This window comes from Thunnus maccoyii, chromosome 6 (genome assembly GCF_910596095.1).
Source record: "Thunnus maccoyii chromosome 6, fThuMac1.1, whole genome shotgun sequence".
In the NCBI taxonomy this organism is placed as follows: domain Eukaryota; kingdom Metazoa; phylum Chordata; class Actinopteri; order Scombriformes; family Scombridae; genus Thunnus; species Thunnus maccoyii.
Window position 1 is genome coordinate 20657793 of NC_056538.1, and position 16936 is coordinate 20674728.

Genomic DNA, 16936 nt, shown 5'->3' on the forward strand with positions numbered 1-16936 from the left:
GGAAATCTCTCTGGACAACTATTGATGAGTCATCCCTGTTAAAAAAGAAATGGGAAGGGTTTCTATCTATCAAGCTTCCCATCTTTGATGACATATGCCATCAGATTCGATACTTTCCATCACTGGATTCCTTTGCCGTCTGTGGTCATTCATCCAGAACAATGGTACTCACTACCTTACCGAAGCCACCTCAATGCAAAATCCATAGAAGGGTATTTGAGAGCAATAAAGACCATGAGTTTTTCACCTGCGTTGAATACTGCCCTTCAGTTCAGTTTCTGGTGACTGGCGGTACAGATGGCATACTGCGGGCGTCGTATCCCTATGACAATGTACATTGCAAAAAGACAGTAATGGGACATGTCAAACCAATCAGGCACATAACCCTTAACATAAGAAACAAAATAGTCTACAGTATATCCGTGGACAACAATGTAGGTCTGTGGTCAGAGGAAACTTGGGTGTGCCTGCAAAGCATCCAGGTACAAGGCATGAGACAGGCCCCAATCTCCAGTGTTTGCTATAACATGTACAACAATGAGTTAGTCCTGGCTAACTCAGATATAGGAGCATTTCTTGGAAGAGGAACAGATCTTTTTATAGAAATGTTAACATCCCATGACAAGCCCCTGTGCAGTGTTCTTTATCACTCCATATTCAAGCAAGTCATCTCTATTTGCCAGAACGGTTTGGTGAAAGTATGGGATATCCTTACAGGAAAGGCCATCATGCAGTTCAAGGTCACTCCAGATCAGCATGTGGGGTTCACCACCATTGCATTTGATGGTTCACAGCGCAGATTAATTACAGTTTCCAACGATAGGAAAGTGAGACTGTGAGACTGAACTTCAACAACGGAGAAGAGCTTCGCGTTCTTCCTGTCACTGTGCAAAAGGAGGTGACAGGTATTGTCTCCATGAACAATAGGGTGTTTGTGTCTGGACGGCGGTCAAAGGTCATTTTTAACCTGGATTTAGATGAGTCTGAGAACAGAATTTTGGAGCATGATTATTTAAATGATGTATCCTCCATGAGCGCACACGGAAACATACTGTTTGCTGCCTCGAGCAATGGTAATGTAGTTGTCTGGGATGCTAAAACTGCGGAGGTTTTCTATTGGCTTGATACCAGTAACAACTCACGAACACACATGGCAGACAGAAAAGCTCAAGGCTATGTAAAAAACCTCCCTGCTGGCAGTCACCAAAAGAAAGTCAGAGGCACTGGAACAATGTAAAAAATCTACTGCTCTGACTAACGAGAGGACTGATGTGACTACCAGTCCTATTATTCTATGTCTGCAGACCAGGACGGCCACTGCTGACACAGTCACACTGCTGACTTCTAAATATGACCATATCTATGCCTGGTCGATTATTAGCAGGGGTGGTCTGTTAGGAAAATTCAGGGCGGTGTGTGATACAAGTGCAGTTGTTACCAACGAGAAGATACTTCTGATTGGGGATAGTACTGGAAAGATTAATCTGTGGGACATTCAGCGGGTTTGGACTTCCAAAAAAGGAAGACCCTCAAGGGCCATCTGAGGTCATAAGAGGCTGGCGTGTGTCACTGAGTCCATCTCCTCTGTTGGGCCACTGGAAGGCTCACAAGGAGAAGGTGGTGAGTATTCACTGCGATTCAGAATACAGAAAGATAATTACGGCATTACTGGATTGCAATGTTTGTCTATGGACAACAGCAAATGTCTAAAGAGTATCGACAGATGATGATGTTTAATTCATCTCTTACCAAAATAAAAACCGGGCACCTTTCATATGTAATAAAGGAAAAGGACAAGGACTCCACTCCACAGAAATCCACAAATGAGGTACAGCAAGGGTCTGAAAAGACATGTCCAGCGAAGACTTCACCAACCAGAGACTGTGCTAACGCTACAAGCAGCTGACCAGCCATGCATCAATCTGCTAGTGCAGTCAAGCAAGGGTCTGTGGTGGAATGTAATGCCTAATATGACAAATTATATACATATATATCATATTAAGACTCCTCAATGTTGTTTGTATATATTTGTTAATAGTTCAACTTGTATCTTAATTTCTTTGTTCATCATAAGGCTTTGTATATAGTTTTCTCCTCTTCCCTTTTTCGCCCAAAATAAAAATGAATGGGCTTCATCTTCAGAGATGATGTTAACTATTGTACCAAATATTTCTTCAGCGTGAGTGCAAGTCTGTTCCTGACCGATCCGTTGTTTCAATTTAAAAGCCCTCTAGTGTTTCATATAGTCTTATGGTTGTAATTTGTACTTGCTCAGTGTGCGAGTAAATTATTTTTACAGTTCACACATCTCTTTTTAGAAGCAAATGCGAGTGAAATACTCGCATTATGTTGGGGATAAAACAACTGCACAGTCAAACAGCCACTTTATATTTACTTTACAATGTAAAACATGATCAAAATGAGGTACCCCCATGAGATTATGCCGAGGTCTCACCTGTTTGAACAATGTTTTTATATTTCATCCTAAACTGCTGCCAAGTGCGCTTCTCCCTCGCGGGATTGGACCTAAATGAAATAAATTAATAGGCGACCAATCAAGCAGTTTTCCTCTGTAATATTATTGTGATTGCAAAGGACTACATTTAAACTTACGCATTGACCCGAGCAGCGATGTTCTCCCACGCCGTCTCCCTCTCTTTTGCAGCTGCAGCGGTGTTGCACTTCGTTTTGAAAACATGTTCAAACTCGCCGTATTATCGCATTAAGATTTCTAGCCCTAGTGGGGCGAAAAACGCAGCCCTCCTCTTCCCCGTTGCCATGGTGACTCGTTGAATCGGGGCTCCATTGATGCTGGCTTTTTATAGTTGTGGTGCACGCGCTTAACTCCAGGTGAAACTACTCCGAGTTGAATAAACTGACTCAAATCAGCTGTTCTGGAACCGGAAACTCGGAGTTTCCTATCTCAGAGTAGATCAACTCAGAGTTCAGGATTAGACTCAGAGTTTGTTGAACCTGCTTTGTGAAACGGACCCCAGATACGTAGCTAAATTTGGATTGGCCACGTATATTAAAAAACAGCTAGTCGCCGATGTAAGCACAAGCGGTGTGTTTGTAATCATGTTTGACGAGACCCTGAATCAGACAACGAAAAGCTAACAACTGGATATAAATATAGACTTACCAGCCACAGACAAAAATTGACCAGTATTAGGCTGGTGACATCTCCTATACTGACTATGGCTATAGGCTAGCTGCACTGGTTAGTTATGTAAATGGCTCATGTTGCTTCATTTGTGAATTCATTCTTTTTCATCTGACCCACTCATTAATCTGAAGTACAATGTCAGATATGAGATATGGCTAATGTCTGCATCTTTTTTAATTACTAGGAGTGTGTGCAGCAGCTTGACTTGAGAAACATGATTTCTATTTCCATAGATAGACCCAGTGTCAACTGGAAGTTTTTTTTAACTGCTCCAGCAGGAACATGCAGAAGTGTTTGGAGGTGCCCAGCTGATTGTGGTAGGGAGCTGTGGGCTACACACACTCCACAATGCCTTCAAAAGTGGCTTCAGTGTCTGTCAGCTGGACAAAGTGCTCAAGACTTTGCATATAGTCTTTCACAATACCCCTGCTAGAAGAGAAAATTTCTGCACTTTGACCAAGATATCTGTATTTCCCCTACCGTTCTGTGGGCTTCTCATATGGTTTCATAGAAACCTACCTGTCGTCAATAGGGCTATTGCAAAATGACCAATGATCGTGATGTACGTGGATGCAGTTACACAGAAAAAACTAACATCGTCCAGAAAATGTAAGACAAGAGCCCACTGAAGTACACCATTGTGAGGCAGATGGCATGTTTGGACCTAACAAACATGTTCTCAGACCCCGACTTGTGCCAGGAAAGAATGAAACAACTTGTTCAGAGGTTTCTACAAGACAACCAGCTGTCAGGAGGTGTCTCTGCTGGTACTTAAGTTTTCAGAAACCTAGCAGAATGTACACTGTCACGCTTAACTGAAGCTTGTTCAGTCATGCGTACAGCAGTGATAGGTTTGTCTGATTCAGTAATTTTTTAAAATTACATTAAATGTATCATACAAAGAAAAAGTCACAGAGATGAAAGAGGTTGAGATTGAGCCGGAAAATAATCAGCAGAACTCAGGCATATGCCATAATGTCCAGTCAGGAATTTTCTCTCTCTTCCTTACCTTTCCACTTCCCTGTTTCCAGGGTTCACACAGTGAAAGTTGTGCTTTCACGCTGTTATAATGTTTAAGGTAGGCCTATAACAGAAATACAAGGTTTCATTAGCCGGGACAGAAATCAAACTGCTATTGTGAGCTGGTCAGTGATCATAAGCAAGTAATGTGGTACAGTAGCTTCTTTGCAGTTCAAAAGAATTGCTGTTAGTATTTTTTCAGGGGACCTAATTTTAGACCAAGGCAACGTATCCACACATGGCATTACATGGTGAAAAACACTTGGTTTGGTTTGCACACAACTGTCGATTTTGATTTCTAGATTTTTGTCCGCTGATATTAAATGTTCTGAGAATATTCTAATAAATACCATTTAGGACAGCAATGATATTTTTTTGTTTTTTCCACATTAAACACATTTGGACAATGTTAAACTTAAACTCAACCAACTGAATTTAAACTCAACCGATTATTGTCATTTAACCTTACTGTTCATTTTGAACTGACATTGATCATTGAGTATATTTTCACTTTTGGTGTGTATTTCCATTGCAAGTTTGGGCTGAAATTTCATTTAAAATGGTATTAAAAAGGTATTAAAAAGTCTTAAATTTAACTTGTTTATACCTGTAGACACCCTGCCTTCCCAACTGTAAAAAATATTTTCATGTGAAATCATCTTTCACATCCCACATCAGCAGGAAACACAGAGACTCCTTGGAGAACCCTGCACAAGTAGATAATGATGCATCAAGCTGTAGGCATGATGGTGACATCCATGTAGACAGTCACATGCATTTTGAGATTCAAGATGATGATGGCAATGATGTAAAAGACACATTTTTGACAAATTTGGTACTGTTCTATTTGATGATACAAGCTAAAATGCTGCTATCAGCCACCACAATCCAAAGTTTAATAGAGGAATTCCAAGTGGTGCATGACAGCAACATAGAGCACATCTTTTCAAAACTGAGAGATAAATTAATAAAGCTGAATATGTCAGTAACCGATATTGATAACATAATAGCTGGCCTAAACAAGAGCAACCTTCTTCGGTTGTATAATGAGAGAGTATTTAGGTCTGATGAAACCCAGGAGACATATTTCTGCAGAAATTTTAACTACGTGGCACCTAAACAAGTGTAACTGAGTAAAAATGCCAAATACTTAAATGTAGTGGCATTGCTGTCACCTTTTTGATCATTGACTGTATATAAATAGTTCACACTGCAATCCGCAAGGTGGCGGTAATGCGCCTAAAAGCAGTTTGCCAATCAACAACAAAAGAGGGGGAGGAAGAAGCGCTCCTGTCGTTTGTATATGACGTCACTGTATTCCCTATTTCACGTGTTGTCTGCTACCACAACACATGGGACACTTTAGCTCATTATTGCACTGATGTTAACTTTTAATCCCCAGAAACTGGTAAACTAAGTCAGCGAAAAGCATGTCCTCCAGCTGTCGACGGCCGGAACACTCGGCTCCTCCAGATGTGGTCAGTGACTCGGTTTACTGCGGTGTATAAGTTAGCTACTAGGCTAACAGTAGGAGCGTTTTCTAACGTCTCATAACCATGGATGTATTAAACAACCGTTAATTAACGCACGGGGACGTTTATTGATGTTTACTGACCGCTTTGGCAACTTCTCAGTGGTTTCTGTTTTCTAACATTGAAATTAGCCTCAGTTTGAGTCTCAAATGTTACAGTGGTGGAAAGTAACTAACTACATTTATCCAAGTACTGTACTTCAGTACAGTTTTGAGGTACTTGAGTATTTCTATTTGATGCTACTTCATACTTCCACTCAACTACATTTCAGAGGGAAATACTGTACTTCCTACTCCACTATTTATTCTACCTATTTATTTGACAGCTTTACTTACCTTTCAGATGAAGATCTGACACGATGGATACTATAACAAGCTTTTAAAATACGACACATGGTAAAGATGAAATCAGTGGTTTCCAACCTTTTTGGCTTTTGATGTCTTGCAGTGTGTAGTCGGGGTCACATTCCAAATAGTTGTTTTTCCTTCTAAACTTCTCATATGGTTTCATTTCAGTAACTGTTCAAATTATACAATATTTCACCAAAAATCAAAGATTAGAGATAAAGTCCCAAAACTGAAAACAGATTTGTGTGTCAAAACTTTGTTTTTTCTTCTTCCCTCTGACCCTTTGGAGGGGCCCGACCCCTAGTTTGGGAACCACTGGAGTAAACTAGCTAATTGTATATAAAGTAGTTCAAACTAGCTCCACCTCCAGCAGCTACAACAGTAACATGCTGCTTACATACTGATGCTTCAGTATTAATAATCTAATGATGTCATATATAATATTAATCAGTCAGTCAGTCACAAAATTAGTACTTTAACTTTAATTGGGGGGTTGTCATTTTTGGGACTTTTTCTCTAATCTGAGTTTTAGTGAAATATTGGATCATATTTAATTGACCCAGTATTGGATCAGTATTTAAATGAAAACCAGAGAAGTTTAGAGGGAAAAATCACTATTTGGTGGCGCTGTTAACAACTCATAGACATCTGAAATGTGACCCCAACTACACACTGCTTTTTGTAAGATGTCAAAAGACAAAAAGGTTGGAAACCATTGGTTTCATCTTAAACAATGTGTTGTATTTTAAAAGCTTGTTATGTTATCCATTGTGTCAAATCTTCATCTGAAAAGTAACTAAAACTGTCAAAGGAATGTAGTGGAGTAGAAAGTATAAAGTAGCATAAATATTCAAGTAAAGTACAAATACTTTAAAATTGTACTTAAGTACAATACTTGAACAAATATACTGTAGTACTTACTGTAGTTGTGTCGTGAGCAGTTTTGTTGAAGTGTTAATCTGATGTGTTCTCTTCTCTGCAGTTCTACAATGAAGAGGAGGCCAAGAAATACTCCCAGAAGCAAGTTTGGATGTTATATTATACTAAATTTCACTTTCTGTGACCGCTTAACATACAGTTTTACCTTTTTTATTTCCCCCAAAGTAGTTTTAAAGGACTGGTGTGTAGGATTTAGATGCATCCAGCGGTGAGGTTGCAGAAGATACAACTGAATACCCTTCCCCTTCCACTTAAGCATGTAGGAGAAACTATAGTGGCCCTCTCTAGAGCCAGTGTTTGGTTTGTCCATTCTGGGCTACTGTAGAAACATGGTGGGCTCCGTGGAAGGGGACCCTCTCCCTATGTAGATATAAAGGGAGAGGGTAGTCAGCTTACTCTGTTGGGACGAAAATAGCCGCATGCTGTCGGGTAAAAAAAGACACCATTACAAAAAACAAAATTAAACACCAAAGGAGAGTGCTGCTTCAGTCTCTGAAAAACCTCCACGCCAACTACAATACAACCGCCCTGAAACACCATGCAGTCTCATTCAGACAGTTCCTCAGATACTGCCCTTTTTATGTTACTCCAGCAAAAGAGTCCGACCGAAACACCTGTGCCTGCTATGACCACGACAATTTTAAAATGATTATTGACAAGCTCTGTCAGAAAGGCATTTTGTTGACTAACAGCATTTCGGATCTCCTGGAAGCAATTGTTTGTGACCCGGCCAACCAGAAGTGTATGTACCGCTTGTGTACAAGGTATTGCTACAATGAAGTGGAGTTCGAGGGCCCACTAGATAATAGCATCGTCACATGGGAGCAGTGGGAGAGGATTGTTGTTACAGAGGAGGAGAAAACATCTGCAAAATATCAAAAGATTGAAAAGAGTGGCAGGATGGCAGACCTTCTCAGTCTCCTGAACAGCTGGACGCCTTCACTCGCCATCAGTTTCTCTGCTTACAGATGAACTGTGTGTTCATGTTGATTTCTCTGAAAATTATGGCTGCAAATTAAATCGCAAGATCCAGCCCTTTCACGTTACTGGCAGCCAGAAGCAGTCGACCATCAACACTTAACAGGGACAGAGCTAACATACACACTGAAATGCTGCAAAGCCAAAATCAAGGCTAGCGTTTCCTTTTCAATGACTTCAGATGAAGAGGGACCACTTGTTTCCTGTGGCTGTTGGAGAGGAACTGACGCCTGCTGATACAAAACCTCCTGGAAAACTTTTGGTATTTAATTAATTTACTGATTCTGATTTGTTACCAGGGTTCAATTTGTTATGCATCTATAACTATCCATTTCATTTTAATGGAAGTGTAAGTTTCCTTTAATTTTATGTCTATAAGGTATGTAAGGAAGTAGGATAAAGATACTCTGTGACTATCTTAAGCATAATAAGGATAGCTATGCACCAGTACAGCAATTCATACAAATAACTGGATATAAGTAGTAAACTGCTATGAGACCCTAAATAAATTCTGATGAGTTGTTACACTCATATGGTCTCAGTAATTATTTTATGGTAAGCTGAAGCAGTGGTTACAACTACAGTAGTAGAAGAAATTGTTTAAATGCATGGCATTCATTTTGATTTGGCATGTTGAGACTGGAACAGGGCTCAAAGGCGGGGGGTTGCTGTGCTCATGTCCCTCCTCTAGATCCCTCACACTTTTAAAATCGCTGCTCTGCCCCTGATTGCCGACTTGGGTCACTTTTGCGTTATTACAAAATACAGTTTGGCTGTGACATTAATACAAATACACCCACAGTGACTGAATAAGGACAATAAAACTTCAAATGAGTAATCCAGAACAACAAAGTGTTGGAAATAGCATGATTAAATTGTTGAATGTATTACATTTAAGCGATGGAAATGTGCATTATGCTTACTTAGCATGCATATTATATGACTGGCACCAGGAGTTTATCCACCCTTGTTTTTTCCAACGGCCTGTGTTTGTTCATGGCAACCACGCCATTATTTGATTACGGTAAATGTTTTTCTGTTTTTGATATCCATTTGATTGATCAAATATAGTACATTTATTAACCAACAATGTAGTAGATGAGGGATGAGAGGTGTATCGGTGGGGGAAAAAAAAGCTAGCTCATTGGGAAGCATTGTTGCCTCAAAGACCATCCTGGGTATGCATTTGCTGGCCAGCCAGTGCCTTTCTGTTCTGAGTTTCCTCGCATTGCTATGCTTTCCTCCCACAGTCCAACGACATTTACTTCAGGTTAATTAGTGAGTCAAAGAATATTTTTAAAAATATATTTATTTATTTTATATGCACTGTATAGACTGGTAGCCCTTCCAGGTGTATCCTGCCTCTCGCCCAGTGTAAGCAGGTTTAGATATGGATGGATGGGTTAGGTTAAATGTGGAAAATTTAAATGCTTACATTTTGTTCAAATGAGGGGTGCAGCATTAGATAACCCAAAATACATTTTATTGTAATGGATGGAGCTTCAATGATTTGAATGTGATTGATTATCAACTAATTATGTACCTTCCCTGTAGGCTTATTCAGATGTGCACATATAGTACATGATGCTTTTATTAACATTAAAGTGCATACAGCACCAAGTTATAACAGTTGGGGAAACATTGCTTTGAGTAATAATGTTTTTTTTTTTTTGTGCTTGTACGTTCATTCAGAGAATCAACCCTGATGACTCTAAATGCAAATCAACATCACCGGTGAGCCAGAACTCTGGAAAGAGGATCCAAAGAAAAAAACGGCACCCTGAGTCCCCACGTGGCGTCTCTCATCAGAGAGCTTGTCCACTTTGATTGGCAAAATTACTGAACTGCAACACAACAACAACATAAAGTGATTTTGATTGTATTTTATTTTTGTAATGTTTTGCTGTTCACCATGTATAAATTTACATTTTAGCAGTCGTTCCACCACTTTGGTCCAGACAGAAATATCTTGACACTTATTAGATGGATTGCCATGAAGTTTGATACAGATACCCATGGTCCCCAGGTGATGAATTCTATGGACTTTGGTCATGCCCTGGTTTTTCAGCTAGTGCCAAGTCAAGACTTGCACTTATTATAATTGTTACTTGTTGTTTTCACAACATGTTAGTATTGTCATTGTGAGCATGCTGACATTAGTGTTGGATGGATTGTGATGAAATGTTCAGATATTCACGTTCCCCTCAGTACTTTTATCAACTTTTATCTTTTTATCTAGCGCCATCATCAGTCCATAAATTCAATTTGTTTAATATTAAGGAAATATTCAACAATTAAAAAGCATATTTTTAGGACAATTGTTCATGAGTATCTCTCTCTCTCTATGTATGTGTGTGTGTGTGTGTGTGTGTGTGTGTGTGTGTATTTTTGTAGTTATATATATATATATATATATATTTTTTTTTTTTTTTTTTTTTTTCAGGAAACACTTAACGTTCACAGCGGCTTGCTGGAGGAGTTTGCTGTAAGACTCATTAAAGAGCATTTTTTATAGTTATGGTACTTGTTAACTTCTTTGTAAAAAATAATTATTATAACAGATATTCGTGGTGTAATTTTTAACTGAAGAAGTAACATATATGGATGTTAAGGGGGTAGGCATGGGTAATGCAGGGGTGGGGAGGGAATGCCATGAAAAAAAGTCACTTATTGTTACCTCACTTGGATGTTTGAGCTTCACTGTGCAGAATGATGTACAGCTGCATGTGTGATGAGTTCTTTGTAGCATTAGTACGGCCTCTAGTGAGCAGGGTCTGAGGCAGGTGCAGCTTGTGTTTGTTCTGATTTGTGAGCCCAACCTTGTCTGGCATGGGTGATAAGCATGCTTTGGTGGTACATGCTTTCATGGTTATTCAGACCCTTTCTTTTGGCCTGTGGTGAGCAGGGTCTGAGGCAGGTGTGGATCAAAGTGGGTCCAATTATGTGTAAGCTGAACCTGATTAGGGATGGGTGGTAAGCGTACATGGTTGGATGTTTTTTCAGACTCCCACTTGCCTGGCATGGTGTCTAGTGGAGATGTGAGGACACTGTCTTTGAATGTATCCCTTGACTTAATCTTCAGCACACATCCATATGTGAACGTTTTAATGCATTCCCTGACTGGATGTTGATGAGCTCTTTGTAGCTGTAATATGGCCTCTGGTGAGCAAGGTCTGAGGTGGGCGCAGCTTGTGTTTGGTCTGATTTGTGAGCGCAACCTTATCTGGGATGGGTTGGAAGCTTACATGCTTTGATGGTTGTTCAGACCCTTTCTTTCAGCCTGTGGTGAGCAGGGTCTGAGGCGGATGTGGATCAAATTGGGACCAATTATGTGTAAGCTGAACCTGATCAGGGATGAGTGGTAAATGTAAATTGTTGGATGTCTTTTTAGACTCCCATTTGGCTGGCAGGGTGTCTGGTGGAGATGTGAGGACACTGTCTTTGAATGTATCCCTTGACTTAATCTTGAGCACACGTCCATATTTGGACCAAGTCTTGTTCATATGTGGAGATGATTCTGCTTGAGGAGAGCTTTGTTTAATGTCAGTGCAACCTCTAGTGAGCGGGATCTGAGGTGGATATGGTATGGATTGAGTCTGACTATATGTGAGCTGCATTGTATCTGAGATGGGTTGGAAGTGTGTGCGCCATGAAGTGTGTTCAGATCCTTGCTTGACCGCATTAGCAGATTGATGCATGTATGGTGAGCTGTTTGTAGTGTTAGCACAGTCTGTGGTTAGTGTCGTTTTTGCTGGACATGTCTTTTCAGACTCCCGCTGGCCTGGCATGGTGTCTGGAGGAGATGTGAGGACCACTTTCTTTGAATGTATCCCTTGACTGAATCTTGAGCAAACATCCACAGTTGGACCGAGTCTTGTTCATATGTGGAGATGATTCTGCTTGAGGAAAGTTTTGTTTAATGTCAGTGTGATTACTAGTGTGCGGTATCTGAGGCGGATGTGGAATAAATGGGGACTGATTATGTGTAAGCTGAACCTTATCAGGAATGGGTGGTAGATGTAGATGGTTGGATGTCTTTTCAGAATCACATTTGGCTGGCAGGGTGTCTGGTGGAGATGTGAGGACACTGTCTTTAAATGTATCCCTCGACTTAATCTTCAGCACACGTCCATATGTGGACTTTTTAATGCATTCCCCGACTGGATGTTGATGAGCTCTTTGTAGCAGTAGTATGGCCTTTGGTGAGCAGGGTCTAAGGTGGGTGCAGCTTGTGTTCGGTCTGATTTGTGAGTGCAACCTCATCTGGGATGAGTTTGAAGGTTACATGCTTTGATGGTTTTTCAGACCCTTTCTTTAGGCCTGTGGTGAGCAGGGTCTGAGGCGGGTGTGGATCAAATGGGGACTGATTATGTGTAAGCTGGACCTGATCAGGGATGAGTGGTAAATGTGAATTGTTGGATGTCTTTTTAGACTCCCGTTTGGCTGGCAGGGTGTCTGGAGGAGGTGTGAGGACACTGTCTTTGGATGTATCCCTTGACTTAATCTTGAGCACACGTCCATATTTGGACCGAGTCTTGTTCATATGTGGAGATGATTCTGCTTGAGGAGAGCTTTGTTTAATGTCAGTGCGACCACTAGTGCGTGGTATCTGAGGCGGATGTGGAACAAATTGGGACTGATTATGTGTAAGCTGAACCTTATCAAGAATGGGTGGGAAACGTACATGGTTGGATGTCTTTTTAGACTCCCGCTTGGCTGGCAGGGTGTCTGGTGGAGATGTGAGGACACTGTCTTTGAATGTATCCTTTGACTTAATCTTGAGCACACGTCCATATTTAGAGCTTTGTTTAATGTCAGTGCGACCACTAGTGCGTGGTATCTGAGGCGGATGTGGATCAAATGGGGACTGATTATGTGTAAGCTGAACCTTATCAAGAATGGGTGGGAAACGTACATGGTTGGATGTCTTTTTAGACTCCTGCTTGGCTGGCAGGGTGTCTGGTGGAGATGTGAGGACACTGTCTTTGAATGTATCCCTTGACTTAATCTTGAGCACACGCCCATATTTAGAGCTTTGTTTAATGTCAGTGCGACCACTAGTGCGTGGTATCTGAGGCGGATGTGGATCAAATGGGGACTGATTATGTGTAAGCTGAACCTTATCAAGAATGGGTGGGAAACGTACATGGTTGGATGTCTTTTTAGACTCCTGCTTGGCTGGCAGGGTGTCTGGTGGAGATGTGAGGACACTGTCTTTGAATGTATCCTTTGGCTTAATCTTGAGCACACGTCCATATTTGGGCTGAGTCTTGTTCATATGTGGAGATGATTCTGCTTGAGGAGAGCTTTGTTTAATGTCAGTGCAACCTCTAGTGAGCGGGATCTCGGGTGGATATGGTATGGATTGAGTCTGACTATATGTGAGCTGCATTGTATCTGAGATGGGTTGGAAGTGTTCGTGACATGAAGTGTGTTCAGACCCTTTCTTGACTTCTTGTGGTGAGCTGGTTGTAGTGTTAGCACAGTCTGTGGTTAGTGTCGTCTTCACTGGACATGTCTTTTCAGACCTTTTCTTTACCTCATTTGTGGATAGTGGAGTGGGGTCCTCGTCCTCGTCCCTTACTATATCTGAAATTTCCCCGTATTTTTTTCTGGTAAGAGATGAACGAATAGTCATAATCTCTCGCACTTCGTTAGACAATTGCTGCTTTGTTAGTATTGGAATAGGCTTAGGTACTGTGGTTACCTTTTTAATTTTTTCAAAGAGGTCTCTATACTCGTTTGGTGGTCTGGGTAATTCCGATGGAAAGTCAGGGAATGGCATTTGATACTTTCCTCTTGTTGCTGTTCTGGGTTCATCTGCCTCCTCCTGGCTAGTATCCACCTTAAGCCTGAGTTGTATAGCATCCCACTCGTGCTTTCCAAAGGTGCCGATAAGTTCTCCTTTGTTTGTCCATAGACAGACATTGCAATCCAGTGATGCCGTAAGTATCTTTCTGCATTCTGAATCGCACTGAATACTCACCACCCTGTCCTTGTGAGCCTTCCAGTGGCCCAACAGAGGAGGTGGACTCAGTGACACACGCCAGCCTCTTATGACCTCAGATGGCCCTTGAGGGTCTCCCTTTTTTAGAAGTCCAAACCGCTGAATGTCCCACAGATAAATGTTTCCAGTGCTATCCCCAATCAGAAGTATCTTCTCGTTGCCATCAGTCGACATGGTGGTAACAACTGCACTTGTCTCACACACCGCCCTGAATTTTCCTAACAGACCACCCTTGCTAATAATCGACCAGGCATAGATATGGTCATTTTTAGAAGTCAGCAGTGTGGCTGTGTCAGTAGTGGCCGCCCTGGTCTGCAGACATAGAATAATGGGACTGGTAGTCACTTCAGTCCTCCGATTAGTCAGAGCAGTAGATTTTTTACATAGAGATATTGTCCCAGTGCCTCCTTTCTTTTGGTGTCTGCCAGCACGGAGGTTTTTTACACAGCCTTGAGCTTTTCCGTCTGCCATGTGTGTTCGTGGGTTGTTACTGGTATCAAGCCAATAGAAAACCTCCGCAGTTTTAGCATCCCAGACAACTACATTACCATTGCTCGAGGCAGTAAACAGTATGTTTCCGTGTGTGCTCATGGAGGATACATCATTTAAATAATCATGCTCCAAAATTCTGTTGTCAGACTCATCTAAATCCAGGTTAAAAATGACGTTTGACCGCCGTCCAGCCACAAACACCCTATTGTTCATGGAGACAATACCTGTCACCTCCTTTTGCACTTTGACAGGAAGAACGCGAAGCTCTTGTCCATTGTTGAAGTTCCACAGTCTCACTTTCCTATCGTTGGAAACTGTAATTAATCTGCGCTTTGAACCATCAAATGCAATGGCGGTGAACCCCACATGCTGATCTGGAGTGACCTTGAACTGCATGATGGCCTTTCCTGTAAGGATATCCCATACTTTCACCAAACCGTTCTGGCAAATAGAGATGCCTTGCTTGAATATGGAGTGATAAAGAACACTGCACAGGGGCTTGTCATGGGATGTTAACATTTCTATAAAAAGATCTGTTCCTCTTCCAAGAAATGCTCCTATATCTGAGTTAGCCAGGACTAACTCATTGTTGTACATGTTATAGCAAACACTGGAGATTGGGGCCTGTCTCATGCCTTGTACCTGGATGCTTTGCAGGCACACCCAAGTTTCCTCTGACCACAGACGTACATTGTTGTCCACAGATATACTGTAGACTACTTTCTTTGTTGTGTTAACGATTATGTGCCTGATTGGTTTGACGTGTCCCATTACTGTCTTTTTGCAATGTACATTGTCGTGGGGATACCACGCCCGCAGTATGCCATCTGTACCGCCAGTCACCAGAAACTGAACTGAAGGGCAGTATTCAACGCAGGTGAAAAACTCATGGTCTTTATTGCTCTCAAATACCCTTCTATGGATTTTGCCTCGAGGTGTCTTCGGTAAGGTAGTGAGTACCATTGTTTTGGATGAATGACCACAGACGGCAAAGGAATCCAGTGATGGAAAGTATTGAATCTGATGGCATATGTCATCAAAGATGGAAAGCTTGATAGATAGAAATCCTTCCCATTTCTTTTTTAACAGGGATGACTCATGAACAGTTGGATACTGGTGCAGAGAGATTTTATCGAATGCATCTTTGTGGAAGAGGATTTTACTCTCTATGTTGTGGATGACAAAAACAGACAAAGAGCCTTTTGTGTCACCGTAGGAAAATACTGCTTTAGTGCCGTCGGACCAGTAGTTCATGGTATTCACTATGCTGTCGTCTTTTATTAAAGCATATTTGGCTTGAAATAACTCAGGGAATGCATTGCAGGTATAGAATACCAGTTCCCTGCAAGAGGTTGCGATAACCAGCTCGTTGAGGTCGCTGATGTACACCATGTCATTAATACATATTTTCTCCCTGTGTGAAAAAGGAAGTTTCTCTTCCATATCATTTAGTTTGATTAGGTGTGACTCCTTAAAGCTGTCAGTCCAAAAGGTGAGGATTCCATCAGAGCTGATTGATAGGTATTGACCATTCTGGTAGGTCCTGACTGACGATATTGACAGCTGAGAATCATCCTCTGGTTGGCTGTCATGAACGTTCTTAAATGGACGGAAAATCACCTTAGTTATTGTTGTATAGTGATCTATGGGAACTATTTTTATTGGTCTGGGAAAGGCATGAATACTCAGATTTATGCTTGCTGTTGCTCTGTTCTTAACCAATAGGAAGTTCAGTAGTTCACTAAGGTCCACAGTTCCATCACAGTTTGTGTCAATCTGCATATGGAGTGTAATGAGGTCTTCTTTATTCACAGTTCCATATAACTGCTCCAGTGCAACACAAAATTCATTCATGTCCAACCCTCCACCTCCGTCAACATCCACTTCTCGAAACAACTTCACAATCGCTGGAATATGTTCATAACCGAACATTTCTTTAATATTTTTAAGTCCACTTTTGGTCTCCATTGTAGTGTTCTCAGGCAGGTCTTCTGCTATTGCTGTATGTGTTTCCATTATTATTTTGATATAACAAATCAACCAATTAGGTAATGTTTTCAATCGATGAAAGTTTTGTTGAACCGAAAGAATTCCTTATACACAGGATTCCACGAAAGATTTGTTTGATATCAGACAGAATTGTCAACTCATTGCACTCCTACAGTCAACTTGACTTGGTGAAGTCAATCAAAAGATCAAAGATGGAATATCAAAGACAAAATCCCAGGATCTAAGCTAAATAAATATGATGTCATAAATTTAAAAGAAATGGCAACACTTTATGATGTCACCACAATAAAGAACCACAAAAGTGACTTGCTACTTTCTCGACCTCATAACTCACTTATGTAAACATGTAATCTTTATTTATTTTTTTATTTATTTACCAATTTATTTCTTCTTTTAAGTTCTCATTTCTTTTGGGGGTTTGTTGTTTGGTTTTTTAAATATATGA

At 40.9% G+C, this 16936-nt stretch overlaps 1 protein-coding gene and 1 long non-coding RNA gene across 6 annotated transcripts in view; one reads left to right on the forward strand and one right to left on the reverse strand.

The window, feature by feature from the left end:
• The window catches only part of LOC121898522 (WD repeat-containing protein on Y chromosome-like), a 55903-nt gene that overhangs the window by 14186 nt on the left and 24781 nt on the right, over positions 1-16936 (reverse strand). Inside the window, exons 1-2 of one of the 5 annotated variants that reach the window (XM_042413683.1) lie at positions 13210-16869; positions 10547-12747 (exon numbers count right to left, since the gene is read on the reverse strand). In XM_042413683.1, coding sequence (XP_042269617.1) covers positions 12196-12747; positions 13210-16497 — 3840 coding nt within the window. In that variant the 5' untranslated portion in view covers positions 16498-16869 and the 3' untranslated portion in view covers positions 10547-12195. Of the gene's footprint in view, positions 1-10546; positions 12748-12795; positions 16870-16936 lie in introns of those variants that run through there. The other 4 variants (XM_042413682.1, XM_042413681.1, XM_042413680.1 and 1 more) reach the window with 4 other exon arrangements.
• On the forward strand, positions 7092-9864 carry LOC121898526. The gene is made up of 2 exons (XR_006096497.1): positions 7092-8244; positions 9675-9864. It is a non-coding gene; the product is annotated as an uncharacterized LOC121898526 (long non-coding RNA).